A 16,909-nucleotide genomic window follows, 5' to 3' on the forward strand; every position below is an offset into this window, starting at 1 on the left:
AGTTTGGAAAATGAGGTTATACAGTGATTTGGGGTTTATTTTTCCCTACATCAGTGGTGCTAGAAAACAAGGTATATTTACTTTGTCTTTAAGCCCCTAATGTTCTTTTAAGTTTTTTTCAATTTTCTTTGAAAGAACTCTGTTAAGTCTGAGTCTAAATCCACAAAGTTCTCTTTAAATCTAGTTAGCAAAGCATGGTGACACACATTTGTAATCAGAGCATTCTGTCCCTAGTACCTAGAGAAGCCAAAGCTGGAAGGTGGTCAGTTCAATACCAGTAAGACTGTCCAAGAAATCTTATGAGTGCCTTTAACCTCAACAACTTTGACTATGAAATTATTATTAACAGAGTAAACATACTTTCCTCATTTTCATCTCAAAGTATTGTTTTGATATATTTAATATATTAAATATTAATTTGATTGTATATTTATAGCTGTACAGTACCTATTCATACAGTGGGGTTTTTTCATGTATGTGCATGTATAAGCATGTTTGTATGTAGGTGCACATGTGCATGGCAGTCAGAGTGATAATCACATGTCTTCCTCATTCACTCTCCACCTTGTATGTAGAGGTAGAGTTGTTTACTTGAACCCCAAGATAGTTTATTCAGCTAATCTGGCTAGCCAGCTTCCTCTAAGAATCCCGGCTCTGCTTCCCAGTACTGTGATGCAAGTGGGCTCCATACCCATCAGCATTTGTTAGGGTGCTGAAGATCAAACACTGGTCCTTACTTTCACAGGACAAGTGCTTTTACCAGCTGCCTTCACAGCCCAATAGTACTACCTTTTAAAATATTTGTAGTAAAAGCAATGTACCTCAATGTATTGTCACCCAACATGGACATCTCTCTACTAACTCCTGTATCTCATCGTTACTGTATTTTGTTTCTGGAGTTATTTTTAGATTATTGTCATTATTTTTAGATTATTATCATTCATGTGCTACTTTAAAAAGAAAGTGGATCCTGTAATCTCTAAAGTAATGTGAATAAAAATAGGTACATAATTTTTAAAGGATTCAAGTGCTTCAAGCAATAATAACAAAACCCAATGATATGAAATAAATTTCTGTTCCACATTTTGCCAATAAAATGAAAAACAGGTTTAATCTACGGTGCTGGTAAAGGAGTGGGTAAGAAAGGAAAAGGAAAACAGAAAGAGGGAAGACCAATTTACTCTTAAAGAGAGAGAGCTTCATCAGGTAGTTATTCCTAATCAAACTTGATGACCTAGACCTGCTGTTGATGCCATACTTTAACAATGAAAAGGAACACTTTCAAATGTAATTAGGGATACACTGATAATACTACTTAAGATTAGGTTAAAAACAATTCCTCTAAGCCGGACATGGTGGCGTACACCTGTAATCCCAGCACTTGGGAGGCGGAGGCAGGCGGATCGCTGTGAGTTTGAGGCCAGCCTGGTCTACAGAGTGAGTTCCAGGACAGCCAGGGCTACACAGAAACCCTGTCCTGGGGGGAAAATAAAAAAACCACCCTACGTATGCACTATATGATGCTTAGGAGATTTTATACATGCAAACACATACATGTAGTGAGAATTGGAAATTTGCTCTTTAAAAAAACACAGAAATGTTATAAGAATATTTTCATTTTAATCTCAGGTATGGGGATATGAATCTGCTTCACAGCAGGTGACCTTGAGGTACCTCGTGCTCTAGCAGAGGCATGTTTTTTGCCAGCTGCAGATAGTTTCAGTGAGTGTTGGAATCCTGGGGAGTTTTCAGAGGGTATATAAATACTAGGGCCCTGAGAAGCATGGCAGGTTGTTGGTTGTGGTTTGTTAAGCAGTTGTGGACAAGGAAGAAACAACAAGAAGAAATTAGATATTCTGATGGGAAGATCAAACTTGCCCCAAGGAACTCTTAATGCCCTTAATCAACAAAAAGTAGTCTAAAAATAAGGATGTCCCCTTTCCAACCCCTGACTTTATTCAGGGATCTCTCCCTTTCCCCTCTGTCCTTTATTCTCTCTTATCTAGTGTTAGGGGCTGCAGTGGAAGAAGAAAAGAGTGGAGAAGGGTAGACGAGGGACCTACAAAGTAGCAAATGCCAGTTACACACACATACATTCTTTTTAACTTTAAACAAATATGGAGACTCTGTCAGGAATAACTAAGCAGTAGAAAAGAAAAAGGAAAAAACATGCCATTTGAAATAACTACCTTGTTTTCTTACCTGGCGCAGTATTTTTTCTAGTGTCATCCAAACCAACAGTTTTACAGAAAGTCACTGGAGTGTTCACACTGTTTTCTGACAGACCTACTGGTCTCTCCTTCAGCAATAAAGGAATGCTGGAAGTTACAGTGTCCGGTGTTTTAATTTGATTTATTTTTGACCAAGGGCTAGAAGCCACAAACCTCATGTATCCTGGAGTTTTCTCGGGTACTTTATCTGGAGTGGGAAGATCAAAGGCTGACCTTGTACTTGTGTTTACTGAGTCTGCAGATGGTGTTACATGAGACAAATGTGAGTCTTCCAACTGACCTTCACTAAATGTTCCTTTTGACAGGATGTCATTTAGTGTCTCTGCTTTCTCTCTGTTAGTTAGCAACATGCACTGTCTTCCCAAGGAAAAGAGACCACTTTTTGTGGTCTCAGTTGTCTGATTCTCATTGGAATGCTGTCTTTCTGTGGAAGTTGTCATGGGAACTGCAGTTTTTAAATCTTTGGCTTGCGAAGCATGACTGTTTTTTTGGTTAACCTGAATGTTTGAGATCGTCACACTGCTCTCTGAAGCTCCCAAATGGTTCTTAAGGGGACTGTCTTGAATGTCATTTATATTTTTCCTTATAGCTCCCTCTGCAGGCCTTGAGGTGGGTTTCACCAATGTCAGTGTAGTATTAATATTGTTTTCTGAATTCTTAAGTATTGTCAAATTATCACCAGAGACAGCAGATGGACTGATCACCGCAACACAGGCAACAGTTGCTTCAGGCTTCTTGGGAGTCTTGCTTGCTTGCTGATAACATGAAAAAGGTACCATGCTGCACTCACTCTCTTCACGTAATGTTTGTTTTATTTTTTGGTACTTAACGTCTAACATAACATTACTTGAATCCTTTAAGCCATGTTTCTTAGTCTGATCAAGATTTAGTTTTTTATCTTGCAATGATGCTTTGGTTTGGTCATGACTTGTACTTTCCTTCTCTGTAGCATTTTCCAAATTTGCTGGAAGCAATTTGAACTGCTGTTTGAATGGTGTGCTTTCAGAAACATCGGTGGTATGGTTTCTTTTGTGGGCCATCTCACTTGAAATGCTACTCAGGGACACTTTGTGACTTTGAGTGTCCAGAGGCACCTCTACCCCACTGTGGGGAAGGCCCAATCCTTCCGTTCCTTTTAGGCATATCTTTTCTGTTTCTAGTGATTCATCTACCACTAAAAAGAAATTGTTCAGTGATTTAAATTCTAAACAGCTATTGGCTTTTTCTAAGCACAGCTTGTCTTGTACTTCTACGGTGACTGATTTTCTACTGTCAGTAACATTGGAGGTTTGTTCTTGATCAGTTAGTTCTTTATCTAGGCAAAGGACTTCGCTTGGTGACATTCCACTTTGGTTTCCATCAGTAAATACCACAGTATTAATTTCACTTCTGGCACTTACTTCCAAAGGCCACAAATCTGTCATGAAGAGGACACAATAAAATGTTATAATCTTGGTAAAGCTTGTTTATAATATGTGTTATCTATGTTTGGTGAAAACATATTTAGCCTTAAATAGTCTACTGAACACTAATCATACAAACATGTTAGTTTTATTCAAATATTGAGTTCCCATGCTATAGCAAGTGTATGTTCAGATGGTAAATTCTTGACTCTGCCCCAAAACATTTTTTTAATTTTACAATAGCAAAATCACTTTGGTTTAAAAGGGGGGCAAGCAGAACAGGGTGTCGTAGTGCATACCTTTAATCCCAGCACTTGAGATGCAGAGGCAGGGGTAATCTCCCAGAGTTTGAGGTTAGCCTGGTCTAGACCAGGGCTATTACACTGAGAAACCCTGTCTTCAAAACCCAAAGGTAGGCATGAGGTATTTACACAATGGTCTTTATCTTTCCTAGAGTTGTCTCCTTGGGGCTCTTACTGCAATCCCATATGAACAGATAATTGATAAGAATTAATGTATACTAACCTCAATTACAACCCAGGTCTAACAATATCCGAAGTCAATAGTTAGTTTGTTCATGTTTGACAATCATCTTTTTTGTTTATTGCCCTATAAGTATTTTAAAATTCTGGAGTAAATTTTGGGCCAATTCATAGAATATCTACCCAAGATAATTTCATTCATCTTTGCTTTAACTATAGATATTAAATCATAAGTATAGAAAACAACCAGAACATAAATTTCAGGTCTTGAAGGGCTATATCGGTCCAATCATTCTTCTCCAGCATCTCTATAAAGTGCTACTCATCCTGAGTTGAACACTTCAGTCATAGTGGAGGAGTTGGGAAATCATCTCAGTGCTTACTATGGGCACTAAACCAAGAGAAATACTGTGTCCTGGTCACCAGAAGTATACTGGTGACCCAGAAAATGCTCTCCGCCAAGACACTGTTAAAGACTCACTTTGCAGAATGCTTATTTACACACAGATGAACAGGTACCTCCTAACAATACTAGAAGGTCCTTAATGCAGAGCTGTAACTGTTAGTCTCCTAGATGCCAGAGAAGGCCCAGCATGTACTTTATCAATGCAGTTACCTTCTAACATTTCTTCTACAGGTAGGTTTTTCTTTTCTTCATTTTGTCTGTATTCAGTATCTGAACAAAAATTCTTTGTATTTTCCCCACATATTTCTTGACCAGAATTGTACTTTGGTGTGATGGATAATTCATCACTATTTTCATTATTTAGTTCCGGAACATTCTAGTATAAAATAAAAAAAAAACTGTTTATATGTGTTAAACATTTGAGCAAACTTTGTTGATAAAAGTGGATTTTAAATTTTCAACTGTTCAGCAATTTCTGTATGAAAGTCAAAGAGTTCCCTGCATGCAGCCTCATATTTATACAAACTGAAGATCTCTATCTGCTTTCAATCATGTCTGTCACATTATTATACCACATAGGCAGGCCAACTTGGGGGTCATATTTACTTGGACCAGGCAAATTGTTTAAATAGCATTTTAAACATCTATAAGACAGCAAACAAACCAGTGGTGCTACATACCTACAGCTTCAGCACTCAGAAGGCTGAAGCAAAAGAAAAAGCAGAAGTCTGGAGCCAGCCTGGACTTTATATGCTCCAGGTCAGCTTAAGCTACAGGGCAGACCTTGTCTCAAAAGGTTTCCATTTTCTTACACAAAATATTGATCACATGACTCGTGATGCACTGCACCAGACTTTGGGAAACAATAATGAACAAATCAGTCTCTGCCCTCAAAAAACTTAGTTTGGCAGCCAAGAACCTTTAATAAGATATAGGCAGTGTACAGCACTGTAGATCCATGCAGAATCCCCATTGCCTTGCTTTGAGGTATGATGAGCAGTCACAGAAGAAGATGAGGAGAACAGTGGGGAGAGGCCAGGAAAGACAGAGGGGCTCAGGATGGAGATGGATCCAGACTTCATAGTCAGAAGAGACATCTTTCATTTTTCATGCTAAGCCAGTTAACTAAATCCAGCTCATACTCAAGTGTGCCTGCTTTCTCATCTATGGCATGAAAATGCTATAAAGATTCAACAATGTACACAAAGCCTTTACTGTACACTGTCCTCCGTTACTGGTAATAAGAGGGGGTTTTTTTTTTTTGGAGTTTTTTGTTTGTTTGTTTTTGTTTGTTTTTTACCAGTTTAAGGGGCAGCCTAGGAGGTAAAAGGAAAAGAACAGAGTAGTGAAATACAGTAAAGAAAAAAGAGGTGAGTAGTTGAAGGGGACAAAAAAAAATCAAGCACTTTTGAGAAGTATACATCAGACACAGTGTCTGCTGGGTGTAGTGCCATCGGATGCACTGATATTGGACGGGCTGGGGTGACAAAACCAGATGTCTTCTTATGCTAAAGAGCAGGAATAAGAAAGAAAAAGAGTATGCTCTTTCAGCAAATTTGGCTGAATGTAAATGAAAAGTCTTAGATGGATTTAGAATTTTTATCATGAATGACCATTAGATTTTGTCAAAGGCCTTTCTCCACTACATGAGGTCATCACGTGGTTTCTGTCCTTTAAGTCTATTTATATGGTGGATACATTTATGGATTCATATATGTTGAGCTATCCCTGCATCTCTGGGATGAAGTCAATTTGATCATGGTGTGTAATCTTTTTCATGTGTCTTTAAAAATTCAGTTTGCAGGTACTTTATTGAGAAGTTTTACATCTGTGTTCCTCAAAACTTAGCCTATAATTTTCATTTTCATTGGATCTTTGTCTGGTTTGGCTATCAGGGCAACTGACTCTGTAAAATAAATTTGTAAACAGTCCTTTGGGTTTTATTTTGCAGAATAATTTGATTATTGGCATTACTTTTTTTGAAGGTCTGGTAGAAGTTAGCACTAAATCCAGCTGGTCCTGGACTTTTTTTAGTTGGGAGATTTTAAATTATGGTTTCTACCTCACTGGATGTTATAGTCCTATTTAAATTATTAAGTTCATCTTGATTTGACTTTATTAGACCATATATACCTTGAAATTCACCCACTTCTTTTAGAGTTTCCAGTTTGGTAAGATATGGACTTTTAAAGTATGTTCTATTTAAATTTTGTATTTATTTACTATATATACAGTATTCTGACTACATGTATGCCTGCACACCAGAAGAGGTGACCAGATCTTATTATAGATGGCTATAAGTCACCATGTGGTTGCTGGGAATTGAACTCAGGACCTCTGAAAGAATAGCCAGTGCTCTTAACCTCTGAGCCATCTTTCCAGCCCCCTAAAGTATGTTCTTATGACTCTCTGAATTTCCTTGGTATGTGGCGAAATGTCTCCCTTTTTGTCTCTAATTTTATTAATTTGCATTATCTATTTTGGTTAATTTGGCTAAAGGTTTATCAATTTAGAAATTGTATGTGAGAGATAGCCAAACATGCTTAATTGCAAGTGAAAATATAAATGAAAACGCAAGAAAGAAATCTAATTGACAAACACAAAATAAAATACTTATTAAAACTGCTAAAAGTCAGGCTTGGGGTTGCACACTTGAGTTCACAGTACCCAGGAGGTAAGGCTATGAGTTTGAGGCTAGCCTGTTCAATATAGTAAGATCTATCTCCCCAAACAAATAAATGGTAAAACAATGCATTAAGGGAGTTGGAGAGAACAGGTACTTGGCCTTTCTGGAAAGCAGTATTTTCTTTCTTTCTCTCTCTTTCTTTCTTTCTTTCTTCTTTCTTTCTTTCTTTCTTTCTTTCTTTCTTTCTTTCTTTCTTTCTTTCTTTCTTTCTTTCTTTCTTCCCTGAGACAGGGTTTCTCTGTGTGTTGCTTTGGCTGTCCTGGAACTCACTCTGTAGACCAGGCTGGCCTCAAACTCAGAGATCCTCCTGCCTCTGCCTCTTAAGTGCTGGGATCAAAGAGTCATGTGCTACCACTGCCTGGCCAAAGAAGCAGGAGCCCACAGAAGGTAGAGGAAGGCATCAGATCCCCTGGAACTGAAATTGCAGGTGGTTGTTAAGTTGCCATGTGGTTCTAAGAATGGAATCTAGGGCCTCTCTAAGAGCATTAAGTGCTCTGAATCGCTGAACCACCTCTTTAGGCCCCAGTTTTATCTCTTAAAGTTTCTGTGTTATCTGTATTTCTTAACATGAATGCTGAAAGATTTATTCATGAATGTAAGCTTTATTTACTTTTTTTTTTACTTGAAACAGGATCTTGCTATGTAGCCCAGGATAGCCTGGGATTCACAATCCATCTCTCCTACCTCTGCCTCCTGATAGATGTAAGCAATCCAATCACACACAAGATTTCTTTATGGATATTAAAATCAGTATTCCTGCTTAGACTGCTGCAGTGTTCTCTAAGCTGTTTTACATGCTATTCTGTCCTACATCATCACTAAAAAAATTTTGAGACATGATGTCATGTACCCTAGGCTGCCCTCAAATGTATCCTGACCAAAGATGACTTTAAACTTTTGATTTTCCTGTCTCCATATCCCAAGTGCTGGGATTACAGGTTTGGAGCCCATGTCCACTTTTATGCAGTGTGAGGAGTTGAACCTAGAGCTTCATGCATCTTAAAATGATCTTTCCAAAAAGTAAATCTGACTTTACTCTTCTGTTTAATAACCCAAAATAGTAAAAGAGTGAACCCCTTGAGTGGACTGTCCCCCTCTCATCACTGTGCTGTCTGCCTGCTTTCTCTAGAGCTCCTAATGCTCTCCATAGTGCCAGAACTCTCTGCAACCATACTCAACTACTAGGTAAATGTAGAATAACATTTTATACTTCTGAATTCTGACTATACTATTTCACTTGATATATCATCTTTGCCTGAAACGTTCCTATTGTTGACAGCTCATAAAACCTTTCCTGGTGAGATCTGCTCTGAGCAGCCCCATCTAAAGCTGTTAATCTCTCCTTTCTATGTGCTTCTCTGGTGCTTTTCTCAGTAAGTTATAATTATGCATGTCCCTTTTCTCCTGCCATACAGCAATTTCCTACAAAGACCTGTAGGTATCGATTTCAGCATGTTTTCATCATCTTCCACAATGTGTGTCACAGACTATAGCAAGTGAATGTTCACTGAATAAGTTACAGACAAAAGAGAGAAGGTATGTGAACAGGTACACATACTGTGAACAGAATACACATACTAGTTAAACCAGTTTTATGAAAAGATTAGACATAGCAAAACAGGAATTCTCATTTGGGTAGAACTAACTAAAAAGTGCTTTCACATAATATACATTTCTAGAAAATGTACTGTACTTTCTAGCCATGCTAAAGTAACTGGTCCTTGAATGTGTCTTTTCAAGGTAAATAACTAGACTGGAGATTAAATATGTGAGACAAGATCACTCAGACAAAGGACTATAGTGAAAATTGTTCTTTCAGGGGAGGAAAACTTTCTACAGTTACCCAAGCTATTCCTGTGGGAATGACGAATGGCAGGAACAGTCACCACAGGTATGTATAAAAGATATTTATCTAATTGTTACTCATTTGTCAGGTAATTACTTAATCTTTTTTAAAAAAAATAAACATTATATTATAAGGTCCATAAATTACACAGAAACAAAGTGTACAATAACAATAATGTAAAGAACAGGAAGAAAAAATATGACAACATGGCTGTAGATGCTTATTCCCATCAAAGCTCTGGTTTAATGTTATATGAGAATATATTATAATAAATCAAGAGCATGGAGATCATCATGCCACGGCATGGGGGCCAAATCCAGGCCAATGCCTGTTCTTGTACATATGATTTTATTAGTACAGAACAATATTCATTTTAAATTTACTTAACACTATTAAGCTATATGTATAACATGTTAAAATAGCAAACTTTATGCTATATATTACATAATAATGAAATATAACTATATTCTGCTCAGAATAAGTAAAAGGCATTCCTCCTACTATTACTTATCATAACAAAAGGAAACAGGGAGCCTAACATGGAGGTACACATTGGCAATGCCAGTACTCAGGGAGACAGAGGCTGGAAGATTTTAAGTTCAAATTCCTCATTGGATACACAATGAATTCAAAGCAGCTTGGACTACAAAAGATCCTGTCTAAAAAACAACAGCAACAACAAGAGAGAGGTGGTGACAGGGAGGGAGAGAGAGAGGGAGAACAGGATGGAGGCAGGGAGGGAGGGAGATAGGGAGACAGTATGAGAAAAAAACATGATCAAAATATATTATATGAAAACATTTTTAATTTGGGCACAGTGGTGCATACCCGTAATCCCAGCACTCAGGGAAGCAGAGGCAGGTGGATCTCTGTGAGTTCAAGGTGGATCTCTGTGGTCTACAAAGTGAGTCCAGGACAGCCAAGGCTACACACCCTGTTTCAAAAACCAACAACACAAAGAAACAGACATTTTTAAACATTAATAATAAAAAATGGAATCGCTGTATTCATTATCTAACAGATTGGTCTCATGGCAACAAGTATTACCAAAATAAAGATAGATACTTTATAATGATAGGAAAGACAACCAGGGAGCTGTAACAATCGTAGATGTGTATAATAATCATAAATCAAATGCCTACTGAGTTCAAAGCACATGAGGCAATACTTAACAGAACTGAAGATAAAGAAACTCACAGCTGAAACTCAAAGTGGGACAAGAGGACAAACAACCCAGAGGTAGAAGCTTGAGCAGCGCCGGCAGCAATCTTACTTTGGTGAACACTTACCATTCACCAAAGCATTGGCAGAATGTATTTTATTTTTAAGGGTACATGAAATATTCACTAAGAAGCTGGGCAGTGGTGACACAGGCCTTTAGTCCCAGCACTTAGAATGAGAGGCAGGTAGATCTCTGAGTTGAAGGCCAGCCTGCACAACAGAGCAAGTTCCAAGACAGCCTGAGCTACACAGAGAAATCCTGTCTTGAAAAACAAAATACAAAACAACAACAACAAAAGAAAAAAAAAGAGGAGAAATACTGACCAATATAAAAAAAAATTAACTTCACCATAAGTCTTGATATATTAAAGGGAAGAAAAGTCTTACCACAAAATTTAATTATAAAATTCTCATATATTTGGAGATTAAACAACATGCTTCCAAAGGGTCACACTAATACCCATGGGTCAAAAAATATCCCACAATAAAAATCTTAAGACACTTTGAACTTCTAGGCATGGTGACACACACCTATAATCCCAGCACTCAGGAAATGGAGTGCCAAAAGTCAGCCTAGGCTATGTAGGCTGATACCGTGTATCTTCTTCTTCTTCTTCTTCATCACCACCACCACCACCACCACCACCACCATCTTAAATAAAATTATGAGGGTTGGGAACAGAGTTCAGTACTGGAGTGTTTTCCTACATGTGCAAAGTCCTAAATTCAATCCATAGCATTGAGTGAGATTGAAAATTATATCAAAGTTTATAGAATACAGCTAAAAATACCAAAAGGAAACTTCACAACTTTAAATACGTGTTATTAGAAAACAAGTTAAGTAAATAATTAACTCTAAGTTTTAATAATTAGTACCTGGAAAGAGGAAATAAATCCAAAGTAACTGACATTGAGAAAATAAGAGAGCAACATCAAAATAGCAAGCAAACAAATATGCCTGGGAAACCAGTGAAACTTAGTTCTCCAAAGAGGTGGGGGAAAAAATGGAAATCCTCTAACCAAACTGATCAAGAAAAAAGAAAAGACTCGAATTCCCACTATCAATAATGAAAATGGACACAGAGATGTCCCTGAAACTAGATCATCATTAGGGTCTATTTTGAAAAATTATAATTCAATACATTTTAAAAATAGAGAATAAATGAACATTTCTAGTCTACTAAAATTGAATCAAGAAAATATGAGAAAACCTAAGCAAATCAAAACATACAGTGAGATTTAAATAATAATTAGAAAGACCCTCCAGCGACAACAGCAAAATGCCCAAGACTGGACGGGCACACTGATGAACTTTATTAGCCACTCAAAGAACACTGGTTATTCACAACTAGGCCAAATTAATGCTGCATCCTCATATGCAGTCAAGATGTAAACAATTGGAAAACACACACTGCAGTCAGTACCTGTGTAAATGAAATGTCAGTCAGACACAACAGGCACGGAACACAACAGCATACTACAAATATTGTATGCCATGGTCAACTGAGAGGTATCCTGCAGACACAAGAACACAACTAATAAACAGTCCAGCAAACATAGTCAAAGATAGAAATCATAGGATCATCTAAATAAATGAAGAAAATTTTGGGGAAAAATTCAGCATCCTTCATAAAAGCCTTGAAGAAACTTAAGTACAAAAGGATTATAACCGAACATAATTAAAAAGCTGTATAGTAGTATGATCTTGAATGAGAAGAGAAACTGAAAGCATGTCCTCTAACAATGGGGGGATACAAATAGGAAAAGGAAGAAGTTACATTATCCATGCTTGTAGATGATTCTGCCTGCATACTTTCAGATCTAATAAGCAAATCCAGCAAGACAAGGCAAAATCAACATAGAAGGGCTGGAGAGATGGCTCAGAGGTTAAGAGTACTCTCTGCTCTTCCAGAGGTCCTGAGTTCAATTCCCAGCAACCATATAGTGGCTCATAACCATGTATAATGAGATCTGGAGCCTTCTTCTGTCCCACAGGCACACAAGCAGGCAGAACATTGCATACATAATAAATAAATCTTTAAAAAAAAATCAACGCAGAAAAACCACCACCTTGTCTTTGTACCAATGAACCACTAGGATATAAATCAGGGGCATAACCCATGACAACAATCTTGGGAAAAAACACCCAGTGTTCTCATTTGCAGCTCTGGGCTGTGATAAAACACTGACCAAACTAATTTAGGGGAGGAAAAGGCTTATGTCATACAAATCCCAGGTCACAGTCCACAAGGCAGAAACTCAAGGAAGGAGCTGGGAGGCAGGAATTGAAGTAGAGAATGCTAAGGAATGCTTACTGGCTTGCTTCCTCAGCTGCCTTTCCTAGCCCCTCCCCCTTAATTAATTAATTAACTAATTTACATCCTGGTAGGAAGTTCCCTACTCTCCTTTCCTCCCAGTCCCCCCTCTCACCTCCCCTTTTCTTCCCCTGTGCGCCCCCTCCCTTTCTTCTGAGAGAAGGGAAGACTTCCCATGAGTATCTTACAGCCCTGGCCCATCTTCTTCTCTTAAGGCTAGACAAGGCCACCCAGTTACAGGAAAGGGATCCAAAGGCAGGCAACAGAGTCAGAGGCAGCCCCTGCTCCTGCTGTTAGTGGTCCCATATGGGTACCAAGCTGTAGGGGGTTGGGGGGGGAGTTGCCTAGATCTATGCCATGGATGCTCTTTGGTATATGAGCCCCTATGGGTCCAGCTTAGTTCATTTTGTAGGTGTTGTTGTGGTGTCTTTGACCTCTCTGGCTCTTCCAATCCTTCCTCCCCCTCTTCCATAAGGACTGCATGCCCAGGGGTGGCCCTACCCACACAGTTGTCCACATCCTTTATTAATCAAGACATGACCACAGGCCTCAACTGAGGCAGTTCATCAACTCAGGTTTCCTGTTCTCAGGTGACATTAACTTGTGTCGAATTGGCAAAAACTAACACAATCTAAATAAAAAATAGGGTGGACTTCTCTTTCAGAAGTTGATAAATCTAAAAGTGAAATAAAAATGTAAGAAATCTACAATAGCAAAATGTAAATAAAATAAAAGCACCAAAATGAAAAATAAAGCATCAAAACTAAAGAACTTCTACTCTATATGAAGATGTGTTTAGGGATGCATTAATATAGACACTGTTACTGGCATCAATTATATGTCTGATAAATACAGGACCAACACAGGAGTCAGAAACAGACCCACATATGTCAAAGACCATTTAAAGCTACAGTGGGAGAAAGAACAGTGTTTTCATTATTCTTCTTTCATTTCTTTTTTGATTGTTGTTTCTCTCTCTCTCTCTCTCTCTCTCTCTCTCTCTCTCTCTCTCTCTCTCTCTCTCTCGCTCTCTGTGTGTGTGTGTGGAAGAGAGAGAGAGAGAGAGAGAGACAGGGTCCTGGCTGTCCTGGACTCCCTTTGTAGATCAGGCTGTCCTCGAAGTCACAGAGATCTGCCTGCTTCTGCCTCCTGAGTGCTGGGACTAAAGGCGTGTGCCACCATAAGGGATTTTCAAACAAGTGTGGTCCTGGGACAATTAAAAATCCATATTCAGCTGGGTGTGGTAGGTAACACCTTTAATCCCAGCACCTGGGAGGCAGAGGGAGGCAGATCTCTGAGAATTTGAGGCCAGCCTGGTCTACAGGGCAAGTTCTAGAACAGCCAAGGTTATACAAAGAAACCCTGTCTCAAAAAGGAGGGTGGGTGGACCAGAAGCCAGTGGGTGCTGTGTGGGACAGTCACAGGGATATGGTTTCTAGCACAGAACAATGGACAGAGAAAAAACATCAAGCTGCATGTCAGCTCTTTTTCATATTTATTTGTTTGAGGCTGGCCTGGTCTACAAAGTGATTTCCAGGACAGCCAAAGGTACAGAAAAACCAATTTCAAAAAACCAAACCAAACCCAAACAATCTATATTCAAGAGACTTTTGAGCCTTATGTTAACCTCAACAGACATGTCAAATAAAAAATAAAAATGAATGACAGACATGTCTGTACTAACTTGTTAAGAGGCTTTGATCCCAGCACTCAGGATGCAGAGGCAAATGGATCTCTGAGTTCAAGGCTAGTCTAACCTACAGTATGATTCCAGGAACCCTGTCTTGAAACCAAAAAGGAAAAAATAATTTTTTAATAAGATAAAATGGAAAAAAAATTACCAGCAATGGTCTTAATTTAACAGTTAATCCCCCAAAACATTTAAATTTTACCTGAAACTTCTTGGATTCCTCAATTTTTTTCTGGTCACGTAATTTGTTATAATGTTCTTGCAACTTAACATGAGTTGCCTTAAGTGATGACAACTCAATTTTAATCTCATTCATTTCCCCACTAAGTTCTTCAACCTAGAATAAAATTAAGCCAAAATGAACAAGTGCATAAATTTACCTGAAAACATTGTTTTATGAAATAGTAAAATAAAGTCAACTACATGTGTTAAGAAATAACAATGTAAATACTGACAAGTGTTTAACAAACATGATTGCATATTCATACTCTTTGAGAAATGTGAGGCTCAGAAAGATTAAGTAACTTGCCCAAGTCAGTGCACACAGAAAACAGGAAGTCAGGATTGAAATACAAAATCAAAACTAAGGCCCATGCCCCTAAATACCTCTTTACAGATAAAAAGATTTTACTTCTAGTCAGAAATCCTATAGAAGCTACACCTCTGGTATTTTTTTGTTTTGTTTTCGACAGGGTTTCTCTGTTTAACAGCTCTGGCTGTCCTGGAACTTGCTGTCTAGTCCAGGCTGGCCTTGAACTCACAGAGATCCACCTGCCTCTGCCTCCCAAGTGCATGTGCAGAGTTTTGGGGAGCTAGCTGGAGGTGTGGGACACCAGGCGACAGGAGACACTGTACTGCGTCTCAGATTTACACCTGGGAACTGGGCTTCTACCTGTGCAGCTCACAATTGCTTCTCCATAGAACGCGTACATGTGGTTACACACAGACAGACACATGGGCCATTTAAAAAAAATCATTACAAAGGACTGGTGGGATGGTTCAGCAGTTAAGAGCACTGGCTGCTCTTCCTGAGGTCCTGAGTTCAAATCCCAGTACCCACATGGTGCCTGAGAGCATCTGTAACTGTAGTCACATGAATTCAATATTCCTTTGGTGTGCAGCTGTACATGCAGGCAAAACACGCAGATATATAAATAAATAAATCTTTAAGAAAAAAAAAGAAAATCCTTATAAAACTAAAGTGGCTTTTTCTTACTCAACTATATTCTATTTAGAACTTAAAAAAAAAAAAAGGTAGTTTATAATTATGAAATCTAGCAATCCTATGATAAAACCTTTCTTTTAAACTTACAAATTACAGCATCACCAATAAAATTGCTTCTCCTTGTTCTAAGAAAAAATGTGTTACTTAGCTGTTTGTGTGTGTGCGTGTGTGTGTGTGTGTTTGCACATGCGCACTTGTGCACATGTGTGAGTGTACTCATGGAGGCCAATATTGGGCATCAAAAACCCTGGAGTCACAGGTGGTTTTCAGTTTCCCAGTGTGGGTGCTACACACTGGTGTGTGGGAACTACACCTGGTCCCCTATAAGAGGACTCTTAACAGATGTGCATATCCCCCAATCCCATTTTCTCTATTCTTAAGGTTTTTTTTTTTTTTTGCCCTTAGAAGTTGGCCACTGTTGTAGTCTCAGAAGAGAAAACAAACGTTAGTTTGTTTTTGCTTAACTGATCCATTTTTGTAGCATGTTTGTTATATTTAGTTTGCAGCTCCTTTCTATCTCCAGTGTTCCCAATCCTCACAGTACCTCTTCCACAGCCTCTTAAAGACTATATGAGAAGGGAGGTAGTGAAATGCAAAGCAGAGTAACTGAAGTTACTGTACTTGTTGCTTAATGAGACATTTTCCTGGTGGGTATTATTAACCAATTTTAGTATTGTGATGTAAACACGAATTATTTTTCTTAGATTTGAGTGACACATATGAAAACCATCAATGACCAGGTTGATCACTTAAAACTCTGAATTAGAAAACTTAATAGCTACAAATAAGTGAGTTTTCTACATCAAAATCAAATGAAAGCATCTACAGAATATAGACCTTATATTCAGATATATTAGCATAATAAAGGAAATGGTATAATTAGTATAGTAGTCTAAAATAGATTCTTATGTTTCTAAAACATAGTTTCATAAACCTATAGTGACTTTCTAGTGTGTTAATTCTTTTATTAAAGAGTGATTACAGCCATGCTTTCCATATGTCACGACTTGAGACAGCTGTTTTAATTCTTCCCCAAGGAAGTGAAAAGGCAGGAAAAAATGTTACTAAGAAAAATCAATTTTGTGGTCCATCAGTCTTTGAGATGAAATTTTGCTTTGCAAATGAACTTACATTTTTTACAATTGCTTTACACATTTTATCAAAATTAACATGTATTATAAAAGAAACAAATGTGAATTACTGGAAGTGGCTGTTTACAATATGTAATCTCATAGTATTAGTACAGCAGAACTCAACTACTGCCCATATGCTCTAACATGGCTTTGGCACATCTCAACAAAACTAATGAGGACAGTAACTTCACTCACCAACCATGGCTTACATAGGATTCTAATTCACTAAGACATACTGAATCATTTTATTAAAATACAAATTAGGTTTTTT

General features: G+C 38.0%; 1 protein-coding gene across 4 annotated transcripts in view; it reads right to left on the minus strand.

The window, feature by feature from the left end:
• Positions 1-16,909, minus strand: part of CCDC73 (coiled-coil domain containing 73) — a 120,191-nt gene that overhangs the window by 4,309 nt on the left and 98,973 nt on the right. For all 4 annotated transcript variants that reach the window (XM_084775592.1, XM_084775593.1, XM_084775591.1 and 1 more), the window contains 3 exons: positions 14,483-14,617; positions 4,733-4,898; positions 2,203-3,648 (listed from right to left, as the gene is read on the minus strand). In XM_084775592.1, coding sequence (XP_084631718.1) covers positions 2,203-3,648; positions 4,733-4,898; positions 14,483-14,617 — 1,747 coding nt within the window. The remainder of the gene's footprint in view (positions 1-2,202; positions 3,649-4,732; positions 4,899-14,482; positions 14,618-16,909) is intronic.

This window comes from Acomys minous, assembly GCF_964271855.1.
Source record: "Acomys minous genome assembly, chromosome: 3".
NCBI lineage: Eukaryota > Metazoa > Chordata > Mammalia > Rodentia > Muridae > Acomys > Acomys minous.